At 52.9% G+C, this 26,649-nt stretch overlaps 3 protein-coding genes across 21 annotated transcripts in view; all 3 read left to right on the plus strand.

Moving 5' to 3' along the window:
• Window positions 1–2,042: 2,042 nt before the first annotated feature.
• Window positions 2,043–4,132, plus strand: MC1R (melanocortin 1 receptor). Its single transcript, XM_055307163.1, has one exon. It carries the CDS (start codon window positions 2,483–2,485, stop codon window positions 3,434–3,436), a length of 954 nt encoding a protein of 317 aa, XP_055163138.1. The 5' UTR covers window positions 2,043–2,482; the 3' UTR covers window positions 3,437–4,132.
• A 2,722-nt stretch (window positions 4,133–6,854) lies between these two features.
• TUBB3 (tubulin beta 3 class III) lies at window positions 6,855–16,032 on the plus strand. The gene is made up of 4 exons (XM_055307162.1): window positions 6,855–6,983; window positions 13,341–13,449; window positions 13,884–13,994; window positions 14,637–16,032. The coding sequence occupies exons 1-4, from the start codon at window positions 6,927–6,929 to the stop codon at window positions 15,710–15,712; spliced, it is 1,353 nt and encodes a 450-aa protein (XP_055163137.1). The 5' UTR covers window positions 6,855–6,926; the 3' UTR covers window positions 15,713–16,032.
• Window positions 16,033–25,502: 9,470 nt separating this feature from the next.
• The window catches only part of DEF8 (differentially expressed in FDCP 8 homolog), a 54,282-nt gene continuing 53,135 nt past the window's right edge, over window positions 25,503–26,649 (plus strand). For 16 of the 19 annotated variants that reach the window (XR_008661972.1, XR_008661975.1, XR_008661980.1 and 13 more), the window contains exon 1: window positions 25,938–26,629. Coding sequence is in view for 4 of the 19 variants with exons in the window: in XM_055306590.1 (XP_055162565.1) it covers window positions 26,610–26,629 (20 nt within the window). In the remaining 15 variants the exon portion in view is untranslated. Of the gene's footprint in view, window positions 25,567–25,937; window positions 26,630–26,649 lie in introns of those variants that run through there. The other 3 variants (XM_055306592.1, XM_055306594.1, XM_055306589.1) reach the window with 3 other exon arrangements.

The following is a 26,649-nucleotide window of genomic DNA, read 5'->3' on the forward strand; positions in this document are numbered from 1 at the left end:
TGGGTGTCTTCCTCCCAAGAAGTCCCCAACGGGCACATCAGAACCAGATGGGGAGTCTCGAGGCCTCACCAGGAAGAGGCTATCCAGTTCTCACGCTCTTTGAAGTCTCATGCGGCGGGGTGGGGGGGGGAGCACATCCGTCTCAAAGGCCTCATTTATGGAGCTGGAAATACCGTCCCTGCAGTGTGCTGACACAGGAGCTGGGAGCGAGGCTGCCCCCTCTAGAGGGAAGGTGGTCCTTGGTGATGGACAGCTGTGGTGCTAGTCCCAGGACCCTTTGCTCCCTCTGGGGTTCTCCCATCAGGACAACAGAATGGGAAGATGCCAAGTCCACAGAAGGCAAAAAGCTGGAAGGGGAAGCTCGGTGTGTGGGCCTATCCTGTGGCTGGTGCCTGTGGGTGTGGGTTGTCTTCATCTCCTATAGGGGGAGGCGGGGGTGGTGCTCATGTCCTGTCAGCAACAGAGGAACAAGTCCACTCCATGTCACCATGTGGACACACTTGGCCTATGTCCACCATAAGATGGGACAGGAACAGCCAGCAAGTACTGTCTGTAACAGACGGGAGATTCCCAGTGTGGTCTGTATTCTTGAAGACCGCTACACACACCACAAGGATATCTGAGTGCAAAGAAAGGCACAACCTGAATTCTAAAATAGGTAAAATGGGCAGCCCTGGTGGCTCAGCAGTTTAGCGCTGCCTTCAGCCCAGGGTGTGATCCTGGAGACCCGAGATCGAGTCCCACGTTGGGCTCCCAGCATGGAGCCTGTTTCTCCCTCTGCCTGTGTCTCTGCCTCTCCCTCCCTCTCTCTCTCTCTAATGAATAAATAAATAAAATCTTTTAAAAAATTTTTTTTAAAGTTTTTTAAAAATTAAAAAAGTAAAATAGGTAAAATGAACCAATGGTCAGGGAATGACTCCCAGGGTGAGCAGATGCCCTAGGTGTTCTCGGGTAATTCACATTTTATTTTTTGGTCTGGATGCTGCTTTCCTGGCTGTAAAGGTTGGGACATCCACTAACCTACATATTTACAGTTCGTGTACTTTTATGTATGATGTACTTCAATAAGAAGCACCGTCCAAGGGGGGGAAGCTGCCTTGCTGAGCGATGCAGATTTAAGGGATATTTATGAGTGGTTATGACTATGTGATCACACGTGTGGGTGTGCTGGCATCAGAGTGGATGAGAGAGTGGGCTTGAACAGGAATGTCACAGATGACACTGCAACCACCCTCCCAGCTTCCTCTTATGTCTCCTGCACCACCCCTGCCACCTCCATCACCTCCACCACCATCTCCACCACCTTCACCTCTATCTCTGCCACCACCACCAAGCCAGGCCCTTGTCTTTCTTGTTGCCTCAGGTTTTCTCCACCTACCAACAAATAGATCTCCGCCCCCCCTCCTGCCAGCCTCCACTCCTCAGAGGAGAAATCACAGTCTTTAGTGAGAAAGTGCTGGGAGTAGGTGCCCGCAGGCCACTCTTAGCTTCCCTGTGGCTTGCTCAGTACACCATGTGGCTGGAGACCCGAGGTCTGCCCTTGAAGTGGTTTCTTATGCAGAGGAAGTGGCGGCTGTCAGGGTCCTCCCCTTCCCCCACTGTAGGATGAGGCAGAGCAAGGGCCTGACCCTGACGTGCGTGACCAGGATGCCCTCCAGCAGGGCTCAGTGAAGGGGGTGGGGGTCCTCAGGAGCAGGGACTGCCCTTAGTGTCTAACATGAGGTAGGGAGTTAGGGGTTCAAGCTGGGGATGAGTGGTCAGCAGCCAGTGACTGTATCTAGGCAGGGTGGCATCAGGTGGGTGGTCAGAGATCAGACAGTTCCCAAGAGGAGGTGGTGTTTGCTGTGGGTTTGCAGTATATTTAGGGGACCCCACATAGGCAGACACTGGGAGCGGAGCCAGGTGAGGGGGCACACATCCAGCTGAGCCCCAGCGTCCAACGTCCTTGGGGCCAGGATAGCCCTGGGTGCCATTTGTGCTGCCTGGAGGGTGCAGTGGGTTCTCTCCGATGCATGCATCCAGGGTGCACGCCCATCACGTGGCCACCCTCAGGAGGAGGGGCTCCGGAGCCTTTAAAGATGTGGAGAAAGGCGTCATTCTTTCTGGAGTGGGACCTCAGCCCCCTCCAGGCCTGGGAAAGCGGGAGCCCTGAGCCGCCATGAGGCAGCAAGAAGATAGAAACGTATGTCTGAACCTGAGCAACTGCCCCTCCATGGAAGAGGTGGGGAGGTGGGCTGAGGGTCGAGGGGTCCAAAGAGACTAGAGGGTTGGTGTCAGGGAGCTTGGGGTCCTGGCTGGGAAGCGACTGCTCTGTCAGGAAGCTGGACTCTCTGGCTGGGTCATGGCTGAGCTGACACTTGTACAGACCGGGAGAGGGCAAATGTGAGGGCGGCCCTGGAGGACAGACAGGCCCTGCTGGTGGCACCATGAGCTGAGCGAGACACCTGAGAGCGAGGACCCTGCTCTGCTCCCTGCTGGGACCATGTCTGGGCAGGGCCCCCAGAGAAGGCTGCTGGGCTCTCTCAATGCCACCTCCCCAGCCACCCCTCACTTCAAGCTGGCTGCCAACCAGACCGGGCCCCGGTGCCTGGAGGTGTCCATTCCCGACGGGCTGTTCCTCAGCCTGGGGCTGGTGAGCGTTGTGGAAAATGTGCTGGTGGTGGCCGCCATTGCCAAGAACCGCAACCTGCACTCGCCCATGTATTACTTCATCGGTTGCCTGGCTGTGTCCGACCTGCTGGTGAGCGTGAGCAATGTGCTGGAGACGGCCGTCATGCTGCTGGCGGAGGCAGGCGCCTTGGCTGCTCAGGCTGCTGTGGTGCAGCAGCTGGACGACATCATTGACGTGCTCATCTGTGGTTCCATGGTATCCAGCCTCTGCTTCCTGGGCGCCATTGCCGTGGACCGCTACCTCTCCATCTTCTACGCGCTGCGATACCACAGCATCGTCACACTCCCGCGGGCGTGGCGGGCCATCTCCGCTATCTGGGTGGCTAGCGTCCTCTCCAGCACGCTCTTCATTGCCTACTACAGTCACACGGCCGTCCTGCTTTGTCTTGTCAGCTTCTTTGTAGCCATGCTGGTGCTCATGGCAGTGCTGTACGTCCACATGCTTGCCCGCGCCTGCCAGCACGCCCGAGGTATTGCCCGGCTCCATAAGAGGCAGCACTCCGTCCACCAGGGCTTTGGCCTCAAGGGCGCTGCCACACTCACTATCCTGCTGGGCATTTTCTTTCTCTGCTGGGGCCCCTTCTTCTTGCACCTCTCACTCATGGTCCTCTGCCCTCAACACCCCATCTGTGGCTGCGTCTTTCAGAACTTCAACCTCTTCCTCACCCTCATCATCTGCAACTCCATCATTGACCCCTTCATCTACGCCTTCCGCAGCCAGGAGCTCCGAAAGACTCTCCAAGAGGTAGTGCTATGTTCCTGGTGAGGCTGCAGGCTTGAGGCCAGGGTGCTGGGCAGAGGGAGGTGGTGATTGATACCCATGTGACTGGGGCAGTCACTTGCAGAAAAGGACAGATGAGCTGATCTGTGGTGTGGTGGATGCATGGACCCTCTGGGGCCAGAGAAAGGAATAAACAAAAATCTCCAGGAGTTGCTGTGGAGAATGGAGCAGGCTGGGGAGATGGTGGGGCCACAGACACGAGAGCCAGGTCCGGGGCTTCTGGACAGCATCTCTGGCTGCTCCTGGAGAGTTCCTTCTCCACCCAGGGGCCAGGCAAGGCCTGCACAAACCCACCTTTGCTGCCAGGTCTGGAGATTTGGGCCCCTGCCCGTTGGGATGTGAAGTCTCAGTGTTGGTAGCATGACAAGTACTGCTCTCGGGAAGGCCTCCAGGAAAAGGACTTTGTGACCAGCCAGACCTCACAGGACTGCTTCGGGAAGAAGTGAGCTCCTGTTGCAAGCAGAGGGACTGTCTACAGGAGCTGCAGTGGAGGGTAGGGCTGATCTAAGGTCTAGTGGTAACCAGAGAGCTGGTGACCCAACTGTGTGCACGTGCACCGCGTGTACCCGCCAGACAGTGTTGGTCAGTGCCTGCTCAGGCCAAGGCAGAGGTCGTCAGCCCGAATCAGTGACCGGTGCCCAGGGTCTCAGGGCTGGGAAGCAGTCTGGTAATAAATGCTGTGTCTGGCATTTATCACCATCCGCTTTGCGTCCTTTGGGAAATTGCTTGCAACTGGAGGGGGTGGGGCAAGGGCGGGGTTGAGGGTGATGAACAGGGAGCTGTGAATCCCAGAAACCAGGGTGGGCCTGCCTAGCTGAAGAAGCCACAGCCCCAGAGCACCTGAATGCCTGAGCCCCTGCCCAAGGAGAGAGTGTAGGGGTCCCCTGATCACACCTACTCTGGGCCTGTGTCTTAGTTTTCTCTCTTCCTGGTGTAAACCCCAGCTCAGAACAACCAGAGTCAGAAGCAGCAGGAATGGGATCCCTGGGTGGCTCAGCGGTTTAGCACCTGCCTTTGGCCCGGGGCATGATCCTGGACCCACATCGGGCTCCTGCAGGGAGCCTGTTTCTCCCTCTGCCTATGTCTCTGCCTCTCTCTCTCTCTGTCTCTGTCTCTGTCTCTGTCTCTCTCTCTCTCTCATGAATAAATAAAGAATCTTAAAAAAAAAAAAAAAACAGGAACAGCAGCTGCCCCCACCCCACCCCTGCCCCCAGTCACCTCCAAGGTGATATGACTCAGCACTGTCCAGGCTGCCCTTGATGGCAGCAGAAGCAGGACCACCATGACCCATATGTGACCTCCATGTATGCTCTGAGGAACACAGCAGGGCCCCCAGGGTGTGCCAGGGGTTGGGGGCTGCTTTCCCCCACAACTGCTCTCCTGGGAGAGGGAGGTCAGTGCTCAGCCAGCTCTGGGAAGTGCTTGAGGCAAGGCCTCCCAGAATGGAGTGGGACTGTCCAAGTCCAAGCCGTGAAGGAGTGCACGTTGGGTAAACCGTGCTGCCTGTTGCTGGAAGCCCTTGGGTCCTCCCTCTGTGACAAACCTGGGTTTCTCATGGAAGAGCCCACCTGGTTTCCTCCACAGATACTGAGCGTACAGTCGACCCCCTTCCTGATACAGGTTCGGCAGTGGCAAGGATGATGGTATCAGTCAATTTGAAGGCAGGTCTAGAAATGCCTAAAGTCTTCTGCAGCCTCTGGCCAACCACCCCCAGCACTGCCCTAGCCAGCCGCCACCCACGCTGGCAGCTTCAGCCCAGACTGCTGGCCTCAATGCCAGGAGCTGGTTCCCGGCAGGGCCAGCCTTTGCTGGGAGACAAGACAGTGAGTCAGCCTTGAACCTGGCACCAGAGCCCTCTGGGGATGGAGAGAGCGCTGGCCTGGCCCACTGCCATCACGCAGGGAGGCAGGGCATGTGGGTAATGGGTCTTGGATGCTGCAAAGCTTCTTCCTTTGCTCAGACGGGGAGGTGCAGCCAGCTCCGGGGAAGAGCCAAATGCTCACCAAGGACCCCCTGAATGGGGACAGGGAGGGGCCCCAGGCAGTGGAAGCCAACCACAGAAAGCCACATCATGGACACATTGTGGGGGAGGGGCGTCTCTTGAGAACAAAAGACCCATTTCTAGACTAGCCAAACTGGAGAGCTTGGGGGACGGGGGAAGAGGGGCTTGTGCACGGCCACACCCTGTCAACGCACTCTTGAGGAGCCCAGACACAGACACATCACAGGCCTATTCAGCCAACAGCTTGTGGAACTCCCATGCACTCTGAGACCCTTTCTGGGAGAATTTCTTACTCAACTATCAGAAGGACCTTGTTATAAGGTCATTTCACTACAGAGTCTGGCCCCAGAAGAATAGTAAGCCAGTGGTATATGTATGCGTAACATAACATCTGTACTGCATGTCCACTTCATCCCCTTTCTCTTCTGACCAGTGGACTCCCTTTCCCAGTTTTTTTCCCCAAGAATCTCCCCCATCTCTGCCTTATGCACACACCATCTCACTACATAGCCCCTACCACCAATGTTGTGTTGGCCTCACTTGGACCAAAAGTCCAGGAGTACAGGTGACATCAGGAAGTGAATCAGACAGAAACCACTGCCCACCATCCCACACCCTGCCAGTCCCTCACCTGGCTTGTGTCCTTCCGATAATTCCTGACATCAATATTCACTGAGCAGCGGCTACACACCAGGCACTGTGCCTCGCTGGGGTACAAAGCCTCCCCCTGCGCAAGGTCCATTTGGAATCTCATGAAAGCCCCTGAGGGAGGAGGGGCGGGTGGCATCCCCCCACTGCAGGGAAGGACGGGGACGTTCACAGCTGCCATTGTAATCGACCGTCCTTCTGACTCCGCGTGTCTGAGCCCCGCTCCATGCTTTCTTCTGGAGGGTTCAGTGTCTGCTGCAGCCTCTTCCTGCCTCTCCCACCCCTAAGGGACCCAGCAAAGCTCAGGGTACCCCGTTCGTCCCTTTATGCCACAAGACAGGGAGCTGAGAGGGAGAGGCGTCCTTTTGGGATGGAACCTGGGGTTGGTCCCTGAGCGGGTGTGGGGAAGAAAGACTGCAAAGCCGCGGGGTGGGGCTGCCGCAGCGGTGGGACCCGGGAGGGAAGTCTGGGCGGGGTCCGAGCGCCAAGAGGGGCTTCTATTGTCCTCCCAGGAGCCCGCCAGCCCCTCCCCTCGGTGTGCGGGGTGGGGCCCAGACTCCCGCCCCCCGCGGGCCCCCCGGACGCGGGTGGCGGCGGGAGGAGGCGCCGCAGCGCGCTGCCGGGCGGGGATGCGCGGTGCTGATGCTGCAGGCCGGTGCCGCATTCTGCGGCGGCGTCCCCCGATTGGCCGCGCGCGGTGACGCCAGGCCGGGCGCTGCGGGGGGGCCCAGCCTATAAGAGCGGGCGGCGGGGGCGGCCGACCCTCCGCAGCCAGCCCCGACCCGTCCGCGCGTGTCCCGCAGCCGCCCGCCACACGCACCGAGCATGAGGGAGATCGTGCACATCCAGGCCGGCCAGTGCGGCAACCAGATCGGAGCCAAGGTGAGGACGCGCGCCGCCTCCGTCCCCTCCCCCGCCCCAGGCTGGGTCCCCGACACCGGCACGCGACCCGCGTCCCCACCCAGAGCCGCGCTTGCCCCCGCGAAGCCGAGAACAAAGGGACGAGCCGGGGTGATCCCGGCCCTGCCACGTCCACACCGCCTGCCCTCTGTTCCTGCCCGGGTTCGCTCAGGCCTGCAGGAGCGCAGCCCAAGTCGGCGACTAAGCTCCATCCACAGCGGCTGCAGCTGCGGGGACTGTTTGGGCGTGGCCCTCTTCTTGGGGTCGCAACTCAGCCTTGAGCGAGATGGGTGGGGTGGGCAGGTGTGGGTGGGACGCCCCCTTCAAAGCCGAAATGATTCCATCTGCCCTGCTCCCGCTCCCCCCACGAACAGGATGCCCTCCAAGTGGCCAGAACCCCCCCCCACAGGCCCCCAAACTCACGGTTTGGAACCTCAGCTTCCTGACCCCACCCTGTTCCTTTGTTGGGGGAGGGGTTGGGCCCAACTCGGGGTGACCTTGGCCCAGGACTGGACTCTCCCTCTGCTCAGCCCCGCCTGGGCAAACGCCTGGTGGGGTTGGACAGCACTCACTCAGGGACCATGGAGTCAGGGTGGGTTGTGGGAACAAAGCTGGGCTCTGGAATGGAGAGCTGCATCACCCTGCGGCTCCTCCCCTCCATTGTTAGCCTACCTCGGAGACCTTGGGACTAAGGGGATGAGGAGGTGGTATCATTCCCCACTGGAACCTAGGAGACAGATGTCACGTCCCCAAGTCCAAGGAGATTGTTTCTTGCCCAAGGTCACACAGCAAGTGTGAGAAAGAGCCATGCTACCTTCCAGCTCTCTCGTCCCTGCAGACGTCTAGCCCAGGGCTCAGGCTGGGTGGGTGGGGCCTGCTGCCCACTGGGACACTCCACAGAACAAAATGGGGGACCCCAGGGGTGGCTTTGTCAGGACCAAGGCCAGGGACCCAGGGTGCAGTGGTGCGGGGCGAGTTTCCCAAAGGAGGCAGTGGGAGGAGACAAGTCTTGGAGGGGAAGGGGCCAAGGAAGGGATTCCTCTGGAGGCTGTTGCCATGGAAACCAGGCAAGAACAAAAAGCTAATTACAACCCGGCTGGGGCAGCCTCGTGGCTGATATGTAAATTGCAACTTCTCTAGGGTGGAGGCGACTTGGATGGGGTGGAGGGGTGGTACCAGGGAGACTCCCTAATCACCCGAAGAAACAGCTGTGCCTGCCCCAGAAAGGGGGCTGGGAGAGGGGGAGGCCGGGGGGATGATGGCCTCAAATCAAATCAGGGCTCCTGGGGCAGTCACTGACAGCTGCCCTGGCCAGGTGGGAGGGGCGGGGGGGCTCATTAATGTGGTCACAGGGGCCAGGCCTGCCCTGAACATCTGCTCCTCAGAGGGTCAGGGGTCACTGGGGGAGGGAGGGCAGCCCTGAGTTCGGCCTGAGCCTAGGGGAGTCATGATCTGTTTATACACCTATGCCTTCTGTGGCCCGGACAGACACATATCAAGCAAAGGCAAGTCCACGCCCGGAGCTGTAGCTGGGCTAGGGGGTAGGGGTAGTGGGAGGGAGGTGGCAGGAGGAGGAGGGAAGAGGGCAGGGGCCATAGCCTGAATGCTGGACATGTGTCCTCAGCTGAGATTTTTTTCCCCCTTCTTAGAGTTGTGGTGGCCTCATGGGTTTGCTAATTATTTTTATTCCTTTTGGGTTGATTTTCTTATTTTATGTTGTTTTAAAAATTAATGTCTGATCCTTTCTAACAATGAAACCAGAGAGGTGGATTTTGTGGGGGGAGGAATTGTTTCTTTTCCACCTCTGCCTTTTTTGGCCGACCAATGACAGCATTTGAGCTTTTTCCTTCTGGACTCCTTGTCCTGGAAAGTCTTCAGAGACCAAACTCAAAGAAAATGCTGAAAGCTGGGGCCAGGCCCAGCAGATGCTGACATCTGCCCTATGGAGGGGCAGTTCATTAACCATTTCTGTTTACTGATCCCATATTGGCTGTGGGCTTTCTGGTGAGGGGAGAGAGCAAACCTTGACATCCCATCACCAGCAGCAGCTGACAGGGGTGAGGGTGGGGGTGGGGTGCGGCTGCTGCTCTGCTTGCTGGACCTGGAGTGGTGCCTGGCACAGTTGCGCCTGCTCTAGCGAGGGCCCTGGCTGTGGAAGGATGGAGAGAGGTCAGGGCGAGAACACACCTCTCCTAAGAGGCAGTTTGACATCGATCGCTACTGATTGAGCACTGTGCCAGATGCTTTAGGCGCCATCACCTCACGGGGAGGCAGCGAGAGGAGGTATCGCCCTTCCCCCAGGGGTCGTTCCGGGAAGTGGAGGCACCGCCCAGCAAGGACAGGGCAGGAGTCTGAGTCTAGGTCTGCAGGGATACATCAGGATGGGCGGGGCCCCCACCCCCCCACCCCCCCACCTCACCGCCGCCACACAACTGGCGGATGAATCCGGGGACCTCGGCCTTCCCCTCTGGGTGCAGAGCCATCCAGGAGCCTTTGTCTGCGCCCCCTTCTCTCGGCCGCTGGGCGGAGCTTCGGAGGGGCGGGCCCTGGCGCTGACCGCCACTGCGGGGAGGGATTTCCTGATTTCCTTGCACCCGCCTCCTAACTGGGTCACAGTAGCGCTGGTTGTGCTCGGGGCGGGGAGAGACATCAAGGTCCTGAAAGGGTCCAACGCCCATGAGTTAGCAAGCCCTCAATTTACCTTGGCAGACGCCTCCCTGGCCCCCGAGCAGGGACGCGGCAAAGGATCAGCACTGCGGACAGCGCCAGGGGGGGGCGCGTGGGTCGGTCATAGCAGCGGAGCTCAGACCGGGTAGTTTTCTCAACTGTAGTGGTGGTCATAGTTGTTTCTTATTTAATCTACAAAATTGTATTCTATTATTTATTATTACATAATATATTTTACTAATAAGATAATTGATTAATTTAAAAAATATTTTATTTATTTATTCATGAGATACACAGCAGAGAAGCAGGCTCTTTGCAGGGAGCCTGATGCGGGACTCCATCCCAGGATGTAGGATCACGCCCTGAACCAAAGACAGACGCTCAATCACTGAGCCACCCAGGCGTCCCAAGATAATTATTTTATTTTATTTATTTTTAAAAGATTTTATTTATTTATTCATGAGAGACACAGACACACACACAGAGGCAGAGACACAGGCAGAGGGAGAAGCAGGCTCCCTGCGGGGTCTCCAGGATCACTTCCTGGGCCAAAGGCAGGCGCTAAACCACTGAGCCACCATGGATCCCCCAAGATATTTTTACTAGTTTTAACTACAAAAGCAATTATTAATATATTCTTCTAAAAAGTTGCAGATAAAGTCAAAGTGCCCATTTAGCCACCATATGCCTCTAGGTCCTGCTCTCCTAGGGGACAATTTTGCTTTCCATTCTTCCAAGCTGTTTTCTGTGCATGTGCACCTATACATCTTTATACAAAAATGTACAATCTTTTTGAGGTCCCCTGTTTTACTTTACATATCATTATCCAATGTGCCTTTCCCTCAAGGATGTGTCTTGGGGGTGTGCTCATATCATATTTTACTGCACCACAGTATCCCAAAATATATTGACTTTTTAAAACTTTTGTTTTGGAGACGTCTGGGTAGTTCAGTGGTTGAGCATCTGCCCTCAGGTCAGGTTGTGATCTTGGAGTACTGGGATCAAGTCCCACATCAGGCTCCCTTCATGGAGCCTGCTTCTCCGTCTACGTCTCTGCCTCTTTCTCTCTGTCTCTCATGAATAAGTAAAATCTTTTTAAAAATAAAACTTATTTTTGTTATCTGTGCATATGGCTTTACAGATTTAAATAGCATCTAACCTTTTAAATCAGTGAAGCTAACATTTGCTGAATGCATTGAGACTTGTGCTAACCCCTTAATGTGGGTACTATTATCATGTCCACTTTACAGATGAGAAAACTGAGGTCCCAGGAGGTAGTCACTGGCACACATCAACTGGTGCTGGGATCTGGTCCATCACCTCCTGGAAGACCATGCCTTCCATAGATGCATTTTCTTTCTTTCTTTTTTTTTTTTCCATAGATGCATTTTCAATAACTTTCTGTAGATCTGTTGATGGTAGGGTAACTGAATTACTCTCTCCTGGCCCTATACTTGCTATCTTGAACTCATCACTCCTCTACACGGCCTATGGCATCTCTGAAACCAGAGATTTGTGGGTGTCCCAGAGCTCTGGGGACCAAGCCCCTGGCTCCCATGCAGGCCTTAGGCTGAGGAGGCCATAGGGATCCAAGTAGTGGTAGGAAGCTCTGATCAGGCCCTGAATGCCTCAGTGACATTTCTGTGTGTTTATTTTTCCTAATTACAAAATTATCACACACTGTGTAAAAAGAACAGTTAACAATGACAAAACAGAGAATAAATCCAGCCCCTCCCTTCACTGAGATGACCTCTGATAACAGCCTCTCTGGATGAATTGCCAAGACTTTTCTATGCATTTTATAATAATAACAATACCTGGGATGCCTGGGTGGCGCAGTGGTTTGGCGCCTGCCTTTGGCCCAGGGTGCAATCCTGGAGACCCAGGATCGAATCCCACATCAGGCTCCTGGTGCATGGAGCCTGCTTCTCCCTCTGCCTATGTCTTTGCCTCTCTCTCTCTCTCTATCATAAATTAAAAAAATAAAATAAAATAAAAAATAACAATACCTGCCCATATCAGAATTTTAATTTTTTACTTATTAAAATTTTTTTTCGTAATTCATTTGAGAGAGACAGAAAGAGTGAGCGAGAGCACCACCAGAAGGAGGGTCAGAGGGAGAGGGAGAAGCAGACTCCCCACTGAGCAGGGGGCCCAACTTGGGAATCAATCCCAGGACCCCTGGATCACGACCTGAGCCAAAGGCAAACACTTAACCGATTGGGCCACGACGCCCCTATCAGAGTTTTTAAACATATTTTTAGCTAATCTTTTTATTTAGAAATTAACATGTGACGGGGTGCGTGGGTGGCTCAGTCAGTTGGCAGTCTGCCTAAAGCTCAGGTCATGATCCAGGGGTCTTGTGATTGAGCCCCACATCTGGCTCCCTGCTCAATGAGGAGCCTGCTTCTCCCTCTCCTTCTGCCGTTCCCCCCACTCCTGCTCTCTGGTTCTCTCCATTTCTCTGTCAAATAAATAAAGTCTTAAAAAAAAAAAAAGAAATTAACGTGACAATTCCAAAAGAGTCAAAGGGTATATAGTGAAAAGAACTTTCCCCCAACCCAGACCCACATTCCAAGGCCCAGGTCCCTGGAACAGATCTCTGTGTGCCTGTTAGAGACATCTATATTTAGATAAATATGTGCAAACAGGGATCTAATTGCTTTTTTCACTCAGCTGTCTTTTTGCCAGCACATGACTCACATGTAGAGGCTTGTTATTTCTCGAGGCCTTCATATCATTCATCTTTTGAAAGTCACTCCAACCCTGAGGAACAAAGAGGAGGGGCACTGGAAAGTCACCCAGCATGTGACTCCTGACTCTCCTTGTATGGGCCCACTGTGCTTCACAACGGTTTGGCAATGCCCTTTGGGTGAAGGCCGAGCTCTGTGAAGCCTTCCCTTCACCCAGGCGGTATGTCTTTACATATATGCACACGTTCACATGCTTCCTGCTAAGACTTGTTCTCACTATCAGGCCTATTGAACAGATGAGGACACAGAGTGCCTCCAGGACCCACTCAGGGTCCGACAGCTGGAAAGAGGTGGTCCAGATCCTGTAGGGTGAGTGGCAGCAGGCAGTGGAGAGAGTGAGCCTTGGGAGTCAGGGCTATGCCAGGTCTTTGCAGGCAGGCTGAGGGGCCCCAGGCAAGTCATTCCCCATGCAGGCCCCCGTGGCTCCCGCTGGCTGAGGCTGATGAGGTACTGAACACTGCCAGACCCTGTTTCTAGACATCCCGTGCCCTGACACTGTGTATCCTGGACTCTCTGTCCCTTGCCTTCTGTGTACCTCCATTCCTTCATCTGAAAAGAGAGAATAAAGAAAACCACCCCAAGAGAGTGTTTATTACTAACCCCTCATGGAGGAGTGGACCAAAGGCCCCTGGTTAGCAAAGGCAGATCTGAATCTGGAGGAACCAGGTCCATGTCAGCTGAGCCCTGAACCACACTGAGAGCTCCAGGCACCATGAACATGCAGACAGTGGATGCATATTGACTATAACAATTTTCTGAGAGATGACAGAGCTTGGGCCCTTCTCTGAAGTCACTCAAAGGGGCTAGTGCAAACTTTGAGTCCAGGCCCCTGATTTTACACTCAGGGCTGAGTTCATGGGAGGGAAAAGGTCTGGCAGGGGTCATGAGCACTTGCTGACCCTTTCTTTCCCCCCTGCAGTTCTGGGAAGTCATCAGTGATGAGCACGGTATAGACCCCAGTGGCAACTATGTGGGCGACTCAGACCTGCAGCTGGAACGCATCAGCGTCTACTACAACGAGGCCTCTTGTGAGCTCCCACCTTACCCCCATGCTTCCTCTGGGAGGAGGGGGGAGGGCTTCTTGACTGTGGGGTCTCAGCATCTCTGCCCTCCCCACAAAACAAAGATGAGGAACCCTAGAAACTGCCATTGGAGTGAGAGTCAAATATGTATAATGCTCAGCAGAGTCCAGGAGGCCCCTTAGGAAGCCCGGGGAGGGTCTAGAGTAGGGACCATTTAGCAATTAGTATAAAACAATGTCCATAGTGAACTGGAGAAATATTCACCTGCCCACATGGATGTAGGATGTGGTCCCCATTTCATGCATGGTTCCAGCCTCTCTGACCCCAGAGAGTCTGAGTGCTTATGGTGACAGCATGACTCTGGCAGGCTGGGCAGGATTTAGAGGGCAGGAGAAGCCCCTGACCTTCTGTGACCCACATAACCCACCCTTTCCCTCTAGCTCATAAGTATGTGCCTCGAGCCATTCTGGTGGACCTTGAGCCCGGAACCATGGACAGCGTCCGGTCTGGGGCCTTTGGGCATCTTTTCAGGCCTGACAACTTCATCTTTGGTAAGTCTCCCCTGTCCCACACCTGATGCAGACCCCATCACAGGCAGATCCAAAACAGCAGAAATAGCAGGGCAAAGTCCCTCCTTAGCAGGACAAAAGTGACCTTTCCAGTTTGCATTTGGCAACAGAGGCTCCGAGAAAGGGTTCTGTGCAGGGAATATAAACCACTTGTATTTCAAGCAGAACATTGTGTAAAACAGAGAATTCAGTTTATAGGACTGTTACAGAACTTTCAGGACAGGAGTCAGTCTCCAGAGGACTCAAGTTCATGGGCATGCAACACTGCTGTGATCAAGACGGCCTCACCCCATTTCTGTCTCCCAGAGCTCAACACCCCAAGTGATGGGCAAAATCCCCATTCACACTCCAAGTTGTAAGGGATTCTGGGGGTCATAGTTTACACTCCCAGCACGGGTAGCCAGAGGGTGGGTGGGCTGGAGGGGAGGGCTGACAGACTCATCCAGGAACCCCTAGGGAGGCAGAGCAGGAGCGACCACTCCAGGTTCTCAATTCCTGTGTAGAGCCCTTAACATTGGGCATCCCCATGTCACGGAGCTTCCACAGTTGCTCTCTTTGATGGCATGTTCAGGCAGGCACTATAGGTTCCCCTCCTGCTTCCCCCTAACCTGTCCTCACCTACAGGTCAGAGTGGGGCTGGCAACAATTGGGCCAAAGGTCACTACACGGAGGGCGCAGAGCTGGTGGACTCAGTCCTGGATGTGGTGCGGAAGGAGTGTGAGAATTGCGACTGCCTGCAGGGCTTCCAGCTGACCCACTCACTCGGCGGGGGCACAGGGTCCGGGATGGGCACACTGCTCATCAGCAAGGTGCGCGAGGAGTACCCCGACCGCATCATGAACACCTTCAGTGTGGTGCCCTCCCCCAAGGTGTCGGACACAGTGGTGGAGCCCTACAACGCCACGCTGTCCATCCACCAGCTGGTGGAGAACACGGACGAGACCTACTGCATCGACAATGAGGCTTTGTATGACATCTGCTTCCGCACTCTCAAGCTGGCCACGCCCACCTACGGTGACCTCAACCATCTGGTGTCGGCCACCATGAGCGGCGTCACTACTTCTCTCCGCTTCCCCGGCCAACTCAACGCTGACCTGCGCAAGCTGGCCGTGAATATGGTGCCCTTCCCCCGCCTGCACTTCTTCATGCCCGGCTTTGCCCCACTCACCGCGAGGGGCAGCCAGCAGTACCGCGCGCTCACGGTGCCCGAGCTCACTCAGCAGATGTTCGATGCCAAGAACATGATGGCTGCCTGTGACCCCCGCCATGGCCGCTACCTGACCGTGGCCACCGTCTTCCGCGGGCGCATGTCCATGAAGGAGGTGGACGAGCAGATGCTGGCCATCCAGAGCAAGAACAGCAGCTACTTCGTCGAGTGGATCCCCAACAACGTGAAGGTAGCCGTGTGTGACATCCCACCCCGGGGGCTCAAGATGTCCTCCACCTTCATCGGCAACAGCACGGCCATCCAGGAGCTGTTCAAGCGCATCTCGGAGCAATTCACAGCCATGTTCCGGCGCAAGGCCTTCCTGCACTGGTACACGGGCGAGGGCATGGACGAGATGGAGTTCACGGAGGCTGAGAGCAACATGAACGACCTGGTGTCCGAGTACCAGCAGTACCAGGACGCCACGGCCGAGGAGGAGGGCGAGATGTACGAAGATGACGAGGAGGAGTCCGAGGCTCAGGGCCCCAAGTGAAGCTGGAGGGGCAGAGCCAGGCTGTCGCTGTGGCCCAGAGGCCTGTCCCCCAGAGCCACGTCGCCACTGACATCGCCCCAAGCCTTGCCCCCACCAGCTCTGGCCACAGCGCCCTAGGGCTCCCGAGTGTTTGTCCTCCAGTATTTACGGCATCCCCACCCCACGTGAGTCCTGTTTTCCCACCATAGGTCAGCTCCATCGTGTCTGCTTTATTTGTCAGCTCCAGGCCTGTTTTATGGTTTGTTTTGTTTTTTGTTTTTACTGGTTTGTGTTTATATTTTGGGGGGGAATACTTAATAAATTTATTGCTGTCAGATATCCCTGCCTGGTCCTGGAGATTTCTTTTTATTCTGGAAAGTTGGGTCTAGAGGGGTCAGCAGGGGCAGATAGGGAGGCCCAGGCTGGGGAACGGTCATTGTCTCCCAGGCTGGTCGCTGACGCAGGCCTGTGTGTACAGCCTGCGGGTTCTGAAGGCACAGCTGCTGTGGAGCTTCCGGAAGTGGGGTCCTGGACACGGGCCATGAGTGGATGAAGCCTCATTCTAGAACCACAGGTGTTGCTTGCTCTTGACTTGAAAACTATCCCTAGTCTCCCACAGGGAGACGCACACTCCAGAGCATTCCTCTGATTTATCTGTGTGCTGCACGTTAGAGGAAGGCAGTGGAGACTCAAATGGGAGGTTGGAAGGGAGGACCCTGAACACTCCCCAGAAAAAAATGTGGTGTGTTGTAGAGTTGGGTTTTGGGCCCTGGGAAGGGGCTGGAGGGGGTCAGTGAGCTGTGGCCACAACACAGGCAAACCCCAGCACACCCCGGGTAGGAAGCCATGTGCTGGCTCCATACGCCCCCTGGTGACATTCCTGTGGCTGTAGGGCTCCCAGTGTGGGACTGCAGGGGCTCCTGGAAGGGACCCACCATTACTGTGTATAGAGCTGGACTTCTCCATTCAGCCTTCCCACACCCCATTCCTCAAAGCCAGGGGTTTCATCAATCCTAGCTCCACCTGGAACATAAAAGGGGCTTCAGTGCAGGCAGCAGCACCCTGGCTCCTGGCTCTTTTATCTAGATATTTGTGCAGAAGAAAGCCAATGAGACCACTGGCCCCTTATGTAGGCTAGGGAACTAAAGCCCCCAAAAGGGTCCAAGTCTCAGGCTTTTGCCCTGACACAGGCTGGGCTTTGAAGTCTCTGGGGTACCCTGAGCAGCAGAGAAGCACATTCTAAGAGCCGATGCTTCTGGGCACCTGCTGTGCTTGGTCAGCTCCAAGCATTTCACATTTGCTGCCTACCTTAAGAGCAGCTGTGTGTCTTCATCCTACACATGCAGTGGCTGGGTCACAGTGTATATGACTGATGAGGCCACATGGTGAGTGGGAATTTGCACCCTGCTCTGGGTCACAGCAGTTGGGTCCTCATCACCAAGAAAGGGTTAGATTGCAGGAGAGTCTCCTCCATCACATCCCAGGGCTACACAGGGCTACACAGGGCTGCAGGCCTCCACACTGTGGTGGGGAGTGGTGCCCACAGCTCACATTCTCAAGGCTTCTGGACCCGAAAAGGGTTGAGACACCTGCCCAGGGTTGACAAGAGCCCCTGCAGCTCCTGACATTCACAGACGCTCCTTATGGGTCTCAGATCCACTGTCTTAACTGGGTCTTCTCCTGAGGGCTCAATACATATACCTCATTTAACCTTCACAGTGATGCTGCGAGGTACACATCATTATCATCCACACCCTACAGGCAAAGAAATGGAGGCTGAGAGAAGTGAGGGCATTTGCAGCTGGCAAGTGGCAGAGCCAGGTGTCCAGCCCAAGGTTGTACACCTTTCCATTTGGCTTAAAATAGTCAAAAATTTCACTTCCCTCCCAAGCACTGGCACCCACCAATACATCATCTTTGCTCATGTCACTCAGATGAGGCTGGCCTTCCTGGGCCACTCTGCCTTTGTGGAGTTGACTGTGGGGCCAATCCCCTTGATCCTTCTCCCAAGGTCCACAATCCAACTTAGTATGAATGTGTGGTGTACGTTTTGGTGGGACTATGTTGGTGGGGATGTGAGGAGGTGGAAGGGTGGCAGCCCAGCACCTCTAGCCCCCTAGCCCATTTCTGCTGTTCCCCAGAGTCCATCTCTGCTTCCCCCCAAGAGCCCATCTCTACTCCCCCCCAGAGTCCATCTCTGCTGCCCCCCAGAGTCCATCTCTGCTGGCCCCCAGAGTCCATCTCTTGCCCCCTAGAGTTCTGTAGTAGGGATCTCATGCTTTCTTTCCCAGCCCACTCTTCTCTCCTCCAGCTGGTTCTCCCCTGAGCCTCCAGCTTTACTTTCTTATGAGGAGTAACATAGGTCTCTGCTGTTTTGCACCATTGTATCTTCACTTCTCATTGCCTCCATTTCAGAAATTGTGGGATAGACCTCAAGTCAGTCCTGTGCGCTACATGAGTTCCTGACCCACAATATCCCTAAGCATAATGAAATGGCTGCTGCTTTATGCCACTGAACTTCAGAGTGGTTTGTTATATAGCAATTGAAAATAGGAACACACATGGGGAGTGGCTAGAACAGCATGTGACCCACAATAAAGGCCATGAATGTTTGCTCTTAAATGTATCCATTATTATTAGCAAAGGGAATTTGTTTACAGAGACGCATGGGCATGAGGGTGCAGGTAAGCTCAGCTCAGTGACGGCTGAGTCCTGCTTGAACCTTCTAACAGGGCTCTGACTGGCCCAGCACTATCCAGTGTGGACAACACCTTTGGCTGGCATTCGGGACAGCCACTTCATTGGCTGCTTCGCCCTCAGCTCCATCTGTCCATTTCAGCCTAGGTGAAGGGCCAAGGGTGTCCAGACCTGCGCACACTCCCAGCTTTCATGAGGGAGAAGCCTCAACCTTTCCTGACCTGGTCCCCTGCAGGGAGTGTTCAGGGGCAAGGAGATGACTTTAGACTGCCAGAGCAAATACAAGATGCCCAGTTGAATTGGAAGTTTAGATAAATGACAAACAATGTTCCACTTGGGAGCATGATTATAGGAAGCAATTATGCCTCAGTTGCTAAATCCAGGAATCTTAGCCTAGGTCCTGCCAGCAGCCCTGCAGCTAAGCCTTACCTGGGGGCCAGGTGGCCTTGAGCTCTTCACCCACTCACTTGCTCTTCGTGTGACCCTATGACGCAGGTGCTTACAGATGGAGAAAGTGAGGCAGGAGACAAGTGAAACTGCTCCAGGGCATCCAGATGCCAGAGGCAGGACCACAATTTGAATGGAGGAGGTTGGGGCTGAGTCATCACCATCCACCCACCCTGGGGACAGCACAGCAGCCTGATAAGGGCATGGTGGGAGGGACAAAAAGAAGTGGCCTTCACCACTGCCCTGCTCCTTGTGGCCAGGTCACTTCCCCTCTGAAGAAGAGCACTTTTCCCAGCTGCAAAGATCAAGTCCATGCTTGCCTTGCTTAGATAATAACAAATGAGAGTGTACACATACTGGAAGCTGATGAAGTCCACCTTTAGAGATTAGCAGATGCAGCTGTCGTTGCCACTGGGAGTGTGGAGTGGAACGGGGCAGGGGTTCGCCCAAATAAGGGATGAACCAGGCTATATGGGATTCGGAATGAGGTAGAGCTGAACTGAAGCCAAGCCACAGTGGCTGAGTGTGAAGATATCCACTTCTGACCAAGACATGGAACTTGACCAGAATCCTGTTTCCGGGGGAAGTACAGAGTTACAGTAGATATGGGGTATTGGTATGGCAGTTCATACTGAGGCTTCTCTGAGTCATACTCCAGGCAGGAGCTGGACACCGTTGCCATTAGTATGATTGCAAACACTGTTTCTCACAGTCTGTGAGTTTCAAAAACAAGGTTTCTAACATTGTACCTGCTATGGAATCAATGTTTGTGTCCTGTCCCCCATATTCATATGTTGAGGTTCTAATCCTTAATATGATGTTATTAGAAGGTGGGGCCTTTGGGAGGTGATTAGGTCATGAGGGTAGAGGGTCATGCATGGGATTAGTGCCCTAATAAAAGAGACCATAGAGAGCTCCATCATCCCTCCCACTATGTGAGGACACCTGGAGAAAATGCCATCTGCAGCCCACGAGAGCACCCGAGCATGTACCCTGGTTGCATCTCACCAGCACCCAGCGATGCTGACAGTGTCCTGGACTTCCAGCCTCCAGAACTGTGAGAAATGACTTTCTGTTTTTCATAAGTCACTCAGCTTGTGGTACTTTGTTATAGCAGCTTGAACAAACTTAGAGCACCCTTAATGATAATTTATAAAAGCCATTTTTACAGGTTCACCATGCTTGATCTGTGATAAGTGCTCAAGTGAGATGATGCCACTTACTGCTCCTGGCAGCATCGTAATTTCATACTCACTCTCCATCTGAGTGAACTGAGGCTCTCTGAGCTTACTGGCCAGCAAGCTCATCACCAGGGGCCCCAAGGATTATGGGCATCACACAGCAGGACTCTGTTGGCAACATTCCAGACTCTGAATTTGGAGATTCCAACACAGAAGGCTGCTGCTACTCCACTGAAGCCAAACATGAGTGGTCAGATATAGAGTAGGACTTTCTGGTCCTGGAGACAATATGGAATGCTTCCATGCATTTTTTATCTCCTCTGATTGTGTTTGGAGGAGGACTGGACTCTTATACAGCAAGAACCATTTGTAAGGTCAACCTTAGAGTTTCTCTCCAGGATTCCTCCATTTTCCAGTGCCCATCATATATTTAACATCTTTCCAGTAGCTCTGGGGAACACTTCAGTTTTCTAGTATGGCATGATTGTCGTAGGAAAATCATAGAACAAAAATTAACAGAAAGAGAAAATGCTAGAGTCACCCATGGTTGTGGTAACACTGGCTACTGGTCAGCATTCCACAGAGAGAGGGGGAATGTCCAGACGTATGGCCCTGGACTGGTCTCTGGCTGTGCTCCTGGCTGCAGAGTTTTGGGGGTGAGGCAACAGGAGATTTCTTATGTGGCCTTTACTATGTTGAGCTAATTTCTATCTATCCCTATTTTTTGGAGTTTCTATTTTTTTTACTTTAAATTTTTTAAATTTATTTCAGAGATAGTGAGAGAGAGAGAGAGAGAGCACACATGAGCATGTGGAGGGGTAGAAGGAGAAGCAGACTCCCTGCTGAGCAGGAAGCCCATTGTTGGGCTGGATCCCAGGACTCTGAGATCATAACCTGAGCTGAAAGTAGACACTTAATCAACTGAGCCACCCAGGTGCTCCTGGAGTTTTTAATATGATGGGGTATTGAATTTTATCAATACTTTTTCTATATTTATTGAAATGATCCTGTGATTTTCATCCTTTAACAAGTAGTGTTGGGAAACTGGATATTCATATTCAAATTATTAAACTTGGACACTTATCTTACACCATACACACTGAAAAGATTAAAAACTTAAATATAAGACCTGAAACTATAAAATTCTTAGAAGATAACATAAGGGAGAATCTTCATGACATTGGCCTTGGCAATGATTTCATGGATGTGACTCCAAATGCACAGGCAACAAAAGCAAAAAGAGACAAGTTTTCATCAAACCAGAAAGCTTCTGCCTAGCAAAAGAAATAACAGAGTGGAAAGCTAATCTATGCAACTGAAGGAAATATTTGCAAACCATTTATTAGGTAAGTGGTTAATTTCCAAAATATATAAGGAATTTTGACAACTCAATAGCAAAAAACAACTTGATGAAAAAATAGAGGACTTGAATAGACCAATTCTTATTAAGGAGATGTACAAATTGCCACGATGTATACAAAAACCTGGCCAGCTTAGTTGGAAGGGCATGCTACTCTTGATCTTGGAGTTTTGAGTTTGAGCCCCACATTGGGTGCAGAGATTACTCACACACACACACACATACATACATACATACATACATACATACATAAAATTTTAAAAAAGGATGCTCAATGTTACCAGTCATGAGGGAAATGCAAATCAAAACCGCAACAAAATACCATTTCATACCTGTTAGGATGGCTATTAGCAGAAAAATAAAAGACAAGTGTCAACCTGGAATCTTTGCACATTGTTTATGGGAATGCAAAATGGTGCCACTCTGGAGAACAGTATGGGGGCTACTCAATAAAATGAAAAATAGAGCTGGGATCCCTGGGTGGCTTGGCGGCTAAAGCGTCTGCCTTCAGCTCAGGGCGTGATCCTGGAGTCCTGGGATCGAGTCCCACATCAAGCTACCTGCATTGGAGCCTGCTTCTCCCTTTGCCTATGTCTCTGCCTCTCTCTGTGTGTCTCTCATGAATAAATAAATAAAATCTTAAAAAAAAGAAAAATAGAGCTATCTATGATCCAGCAATCCCCCTTCTGGGTATTTATCTAAAATAATTGACATGGGGATCTCAAAAAGATATTAGTACTCCCATGTTAGTACTCCCACTTCCTTGCAGCACTAGTCACAATAGCCAAGATATGGAAACAAAGTAAATGTTGTTTGACAGATGAATGGATAAAGAATATTTGATAGATACATCCAACAGAATACTGTCAGCCTCATAAAAGAAGGAAATCATACAATATGCAACAACATGGGTGAACCTTAAGGACATTATGCTAAATGAAATAAGCCAGACTTGGAAAGACAAACTGCGTAATACCACTCATGTGAGTTACCCAAATTGTCAAAACTCACAGAAGCAAAGAGCAGGATGGTGGTTTCCAGGGACACGGGGAAGGGAGGGACTCTAGTCAATGAGTACAGTTTCAGTTATGTGAAATTAATAAGTTCTAGAGATCTACTATACAAAATTGTGCCTATAGTTAGCAATCCTCTATGGTATACTTATAAATCTGTTGGGGAATCCCTGGGTGGCTCATCAGTTTAGCATCTGCCTTTGGCCCAGAGTGTGATCCTGGAGTCCCAGCATCAAGTCCCGTGTCAGGCTCCTGGCATGAAGCCTGCTTCCCCCTCTGCCTGTGTCTCTGCCTCTCTCTCTCTATCATGAATAATAAAAAAATCTTTTAAAAATCTGTTAAGTGTGTAGATCTCATGTTAGGTGAACTTACCACAATAAAATAAGATTTAAAATAAAAAAAAAAGTCGTGATGCCTGGGTGGCTCAATGGTTGAACGTCTGTCTGCCTTTGGCTCAGGCTGTGATCCCGGAGTCCAGGATCAAGTCCTGCATCAGGCTCCCCTGGCTTCTCCCTCTGCCTATAGCTCTGCCTCTCTCTGTGTGTGTCTCTCATGAATAAGTAAATAAAATCTTTAAAAAAAAATAATGCCACTACTTTGCTCAAAGTCCTCTATGGAGAGACTGACTGCTGACATCAAATGTTTGTGATGACATGGAGGGACCAGAATGTTCACACCAATGGGAGTGTGAAACAAGCACAACCACCATGAGAAAAAGTTTTACAGGTTCCTAGAAAGTTAAGCAAACACTTACCATACGATCTAGCCATTTCACGCATAAGTATTTACCAAGGAGAAATTTTTTTTTTTACCAAGGAGAAATTAAAGCACATTTCCACACAGACTTGTACACAAATGTTTATAGTAGCTTCTTCATAATAGCAAACAGTGAAAACAGCACAGATGTTCATCAACAGGTGAATGGATAAACCAACTATGGTCCATCCACACCATAGGATCCTATTAGCAATGGGAATAAACTGACACCTGACACCTGCTACAATATGGATGAGCCTCAAAATATTATGGTGAGGGCAGCCCGGGTGGCTCAGTGGTTTAGCGCTGCCTTCAGCCCATGGCCTGATCCTGGAGATCCGGGATCAAGTCCCATGTCAGGTTCCCTGCATGGAGCCTGCTTCTCCCTCTGCCTCTCTCTGTCTCTCATGAGTAAATAAATAAAATCTTTAAAAAAAATAAAAAATTAAAAAAAAATTTTTATTTTAGAATGTAATGCAACGCAGTGACCAAAAACAGATCAGTGGTTGCCTGGGGATAGAGGTGGGGATAGGGAGGGAAGATTGCATTAGGGGATGAGGAAACACTGGAGGATGATGGATAGGTTTATTATCTTAGTTACAGTCACAGTTTCTTAGGTGTATGCATATGTCAAAACTTATCAGATTGTATATTTATACATGTGCAGTTTAGTGTATGTCCATTTATTGAAGTACTTCAATAAAGCTTCTAATGGCTCCCACCTTGGCACAAATCAAAGTCAATGTGTTTATAAATGCTACAGCTTTGCCTCTCACTTCACCTTTTACCAGGCTCCCACTTTTACCAAGCTCAGGCCACTAAGACCTGCTTTCTGTTCTACAGGCACACTGGGCTCTTTCAGTTCCTCAAGGGTTCGCCCTTGTGGTTTTCCTCTGGATGCTTTCCCACAGCTCTTCTGCGGTTCTCAGCTTCTTGCCCTTTGGGTCTTAAACTGAGCATGGTGTCCTTCTCCCCTGATTTTATCCACTACCTTATCATTGTCTTTCTTTCATTCTTTCTTTTTAAAATATGTCATTTATTTATTCATGAGAGACACACACAGAGAGAGGCAGAGACATAGACAGAGGAAAAGCAGGCTCCATGCGGGAAGCCTGATGTGGGACTCCATCCCAGGACTCCAGGCCAAAAGTGGCGCTAAACCGCTGAGCCATCGGGGCTGCCCTATTTCTTTTTTTCTTATACCTCATCACATCTTATTAACTTGCATCTTTCCATATAGTCAGTCTGGCTCCTTGAGTCCTGGGACCTTGTCTGTCTTCTTACCACTGTGTCACAGGACCTGAGCCAAGCCTGGTGCAGCACTCATTCAGTTGGACAGTTAGTGCTAACACATATCTGTGGAGTGGGCCACCGGCCAGGTGAAACCTTCTTCCTCTCAGGGACTCAGGGACTTATCCCTTCTTCAGTCCATTTAAGGAAGCACTTACTTTGTGCAGGAACTGTTCTAGGCAAGAAGCGTGAAGAAAGTAAACAAAACTTTTACCTGTAGCCCTTGGTTTCTAGTGGGAGGAGGGGTGATGGCGGGGACAGACAAGTAAAATTGTATGAGAGGGTATCAGGCAGTGGTGAGGATCATAGAGAGAAACAAAGCAGGGGCATGGCACATTTGGAAAGCAGTAATAATATCGGCTACTTCAGACACAGGCTTCTCCAATGTCCCCCTAACTCATTCTCCCCTGATCTGACTGTGCCTCAGTTTCCTCCTTTGTAAAATGGGATGGAGAGACGGCACTTCCCTTCCTCACCAGCTGTGAATACCACGTAGGGCCGCGTGGTTGAGCACCAGCAGCTGCTGTTTGCACGGCGATTCCCTCTTCCTTTTTCTCCCCCTCCTACCACCCCCAACCACTGGGCTTATATTTATTTATTTATTTTTAAAGATTTTATTTATTTATTAGAGACAGAGAGAGAGAGAGAGAGAGAGAGAGAGAGAGAGGAGAGGCAGAGACACAGGCAGAGGGAGAAGTAGGCTCCATGCCGGGAGCCCGACGCGGGACTCGATTCCGGGACCCCAGGATCACGCCCTGGGCCGAAGGCAGGCACCAAACCGCTGAGCCACCCAGGGATCCCTCCCACTGGGCTTCCCCCCCCCCCAACTGGGCTTTTAAAAAAGAAATTAAATACCACCATTTCTTCTTAAGTGTTGTGGTTTCGGTTTAAAGCACGGCTTTTATGATTACAGAAAATGCAGACAACGCAGTCGCCCGCCGCGCGGTCCTTGACACCCATTTCCCGGAGCGGGACGTGGAGGCCGCCGGGCGCGGGGCGGGGCACGCGGACTCCGGCCCCCCGCTTGCCATGAGCCTCCGGGCCGCAGGCGGCAGCAGCGAGCGGCGGGCGGGATACAATGTAGCGAAGGCGGCGGGCGGGTTACAATGTAGCTAGGGCGGCGGCGGTCAGGTGAGCGGCGGAGGGGGGGATCTGGGCGGGCCAGGTGAGGGGCGGGGGTGCTGGGGGTGGAGGGGCCCCTCCCGCAGCTCGGGAGTCCCCCCTCCCCCCACCCCCGTCCCGAGGGCGCGCGGGAGGAGCGACCGCCGGAGCGGGGTTCCGACTGCTGGGTCAGCGCGCCCACGTCCCGGGCCTCACGGGCACTGGGGGCACTGCTGACCGGAGCTGGCCCCCGCGCTCGGGCAGGTGTAGGACCCTCCCTCCCCGCGTCCGGCCGTCAGCTCGCGCTGTCCGCAGGTCCGCGAGGCCCGCGCCGGCTCCCCCGGGTGTGCACCCTCGGGGAAGGCCGGGCCTCAGTGTCCTCACCTGTGGAGTGGCCGGGCAGGGGGCAAGGGGCCTGTCCCTATGCGGAGCGGGGTGCTCGGGGTCCCAGGAGGGTGTGCCTGTTGCCAGCGAAGTGCGGGAGGTGTCTCTTAGGGGTGGCTCCTCGCGGACCCGGGGCCACTCTGCCGGGCTTCAGCGGCAAATACTCTTAGAGGGCAGTGCCCCTGCGCCTGCTCCCTGCAGGGTCCGGCCAGGCCTCCTTCCAGGGATGAAGAACAGGATGTACCTTCTCCCCTGCCCTCTCCCGGGGGAATTCTAGGGACCTCCAATTGTGTCCGGGGTGATAATAGAACCTGTTTGGTGGCTGTACCCCAGGCAGGACTCTGGAGGCCGGTTTAGTGCATCAGGAGTGCTTCTGCGCTTCAGCGTGGGATCTTTCAGTGCCTCGAGATCTTGGGCTTTATTCTGAGGTTCCCTTGCATTGCTAAGTTGTCTTGTCCTCCCCTCATTTCCCCTGCTGGAGAAAGGTCCTCTCTGGAGGAGGGCAGAGGCTGGTTAGTGGGTTTCCTTCATTCCTCCTAGAGACCAAGCCTGAATCTGAGCACGGGGCTCTCTGGGAGTTGGACCTGGTGGAGCATCTGGGGGCCGATCAAAGTCAGCTGTTGTGAGCTGCATCCCATGGGCTTTTGTGTTGGGACACCACTTGTCTGCCCTCAGAAGCCTGAGGAAGTATGATTCTCCAACTTGGCAGGTTAGAGGCTGAGGCTGAGA

This window comes from Nyctereutes procyonoides, unplaced genomic scaffold (assembly GCF_905146905.1).
Source record: "Nyctereutes procyonoides isolate TBG_1078 unplaced genomic scaffold, NYPRO_anot_genome, whole genome shotgun sequence".
Lineage (NCBI taxonomy): Eukaryota > Metazoa > Chordata > Mammalia > Carnivora > Canidae > Nyctereutes > Nyctereutes procyonoides.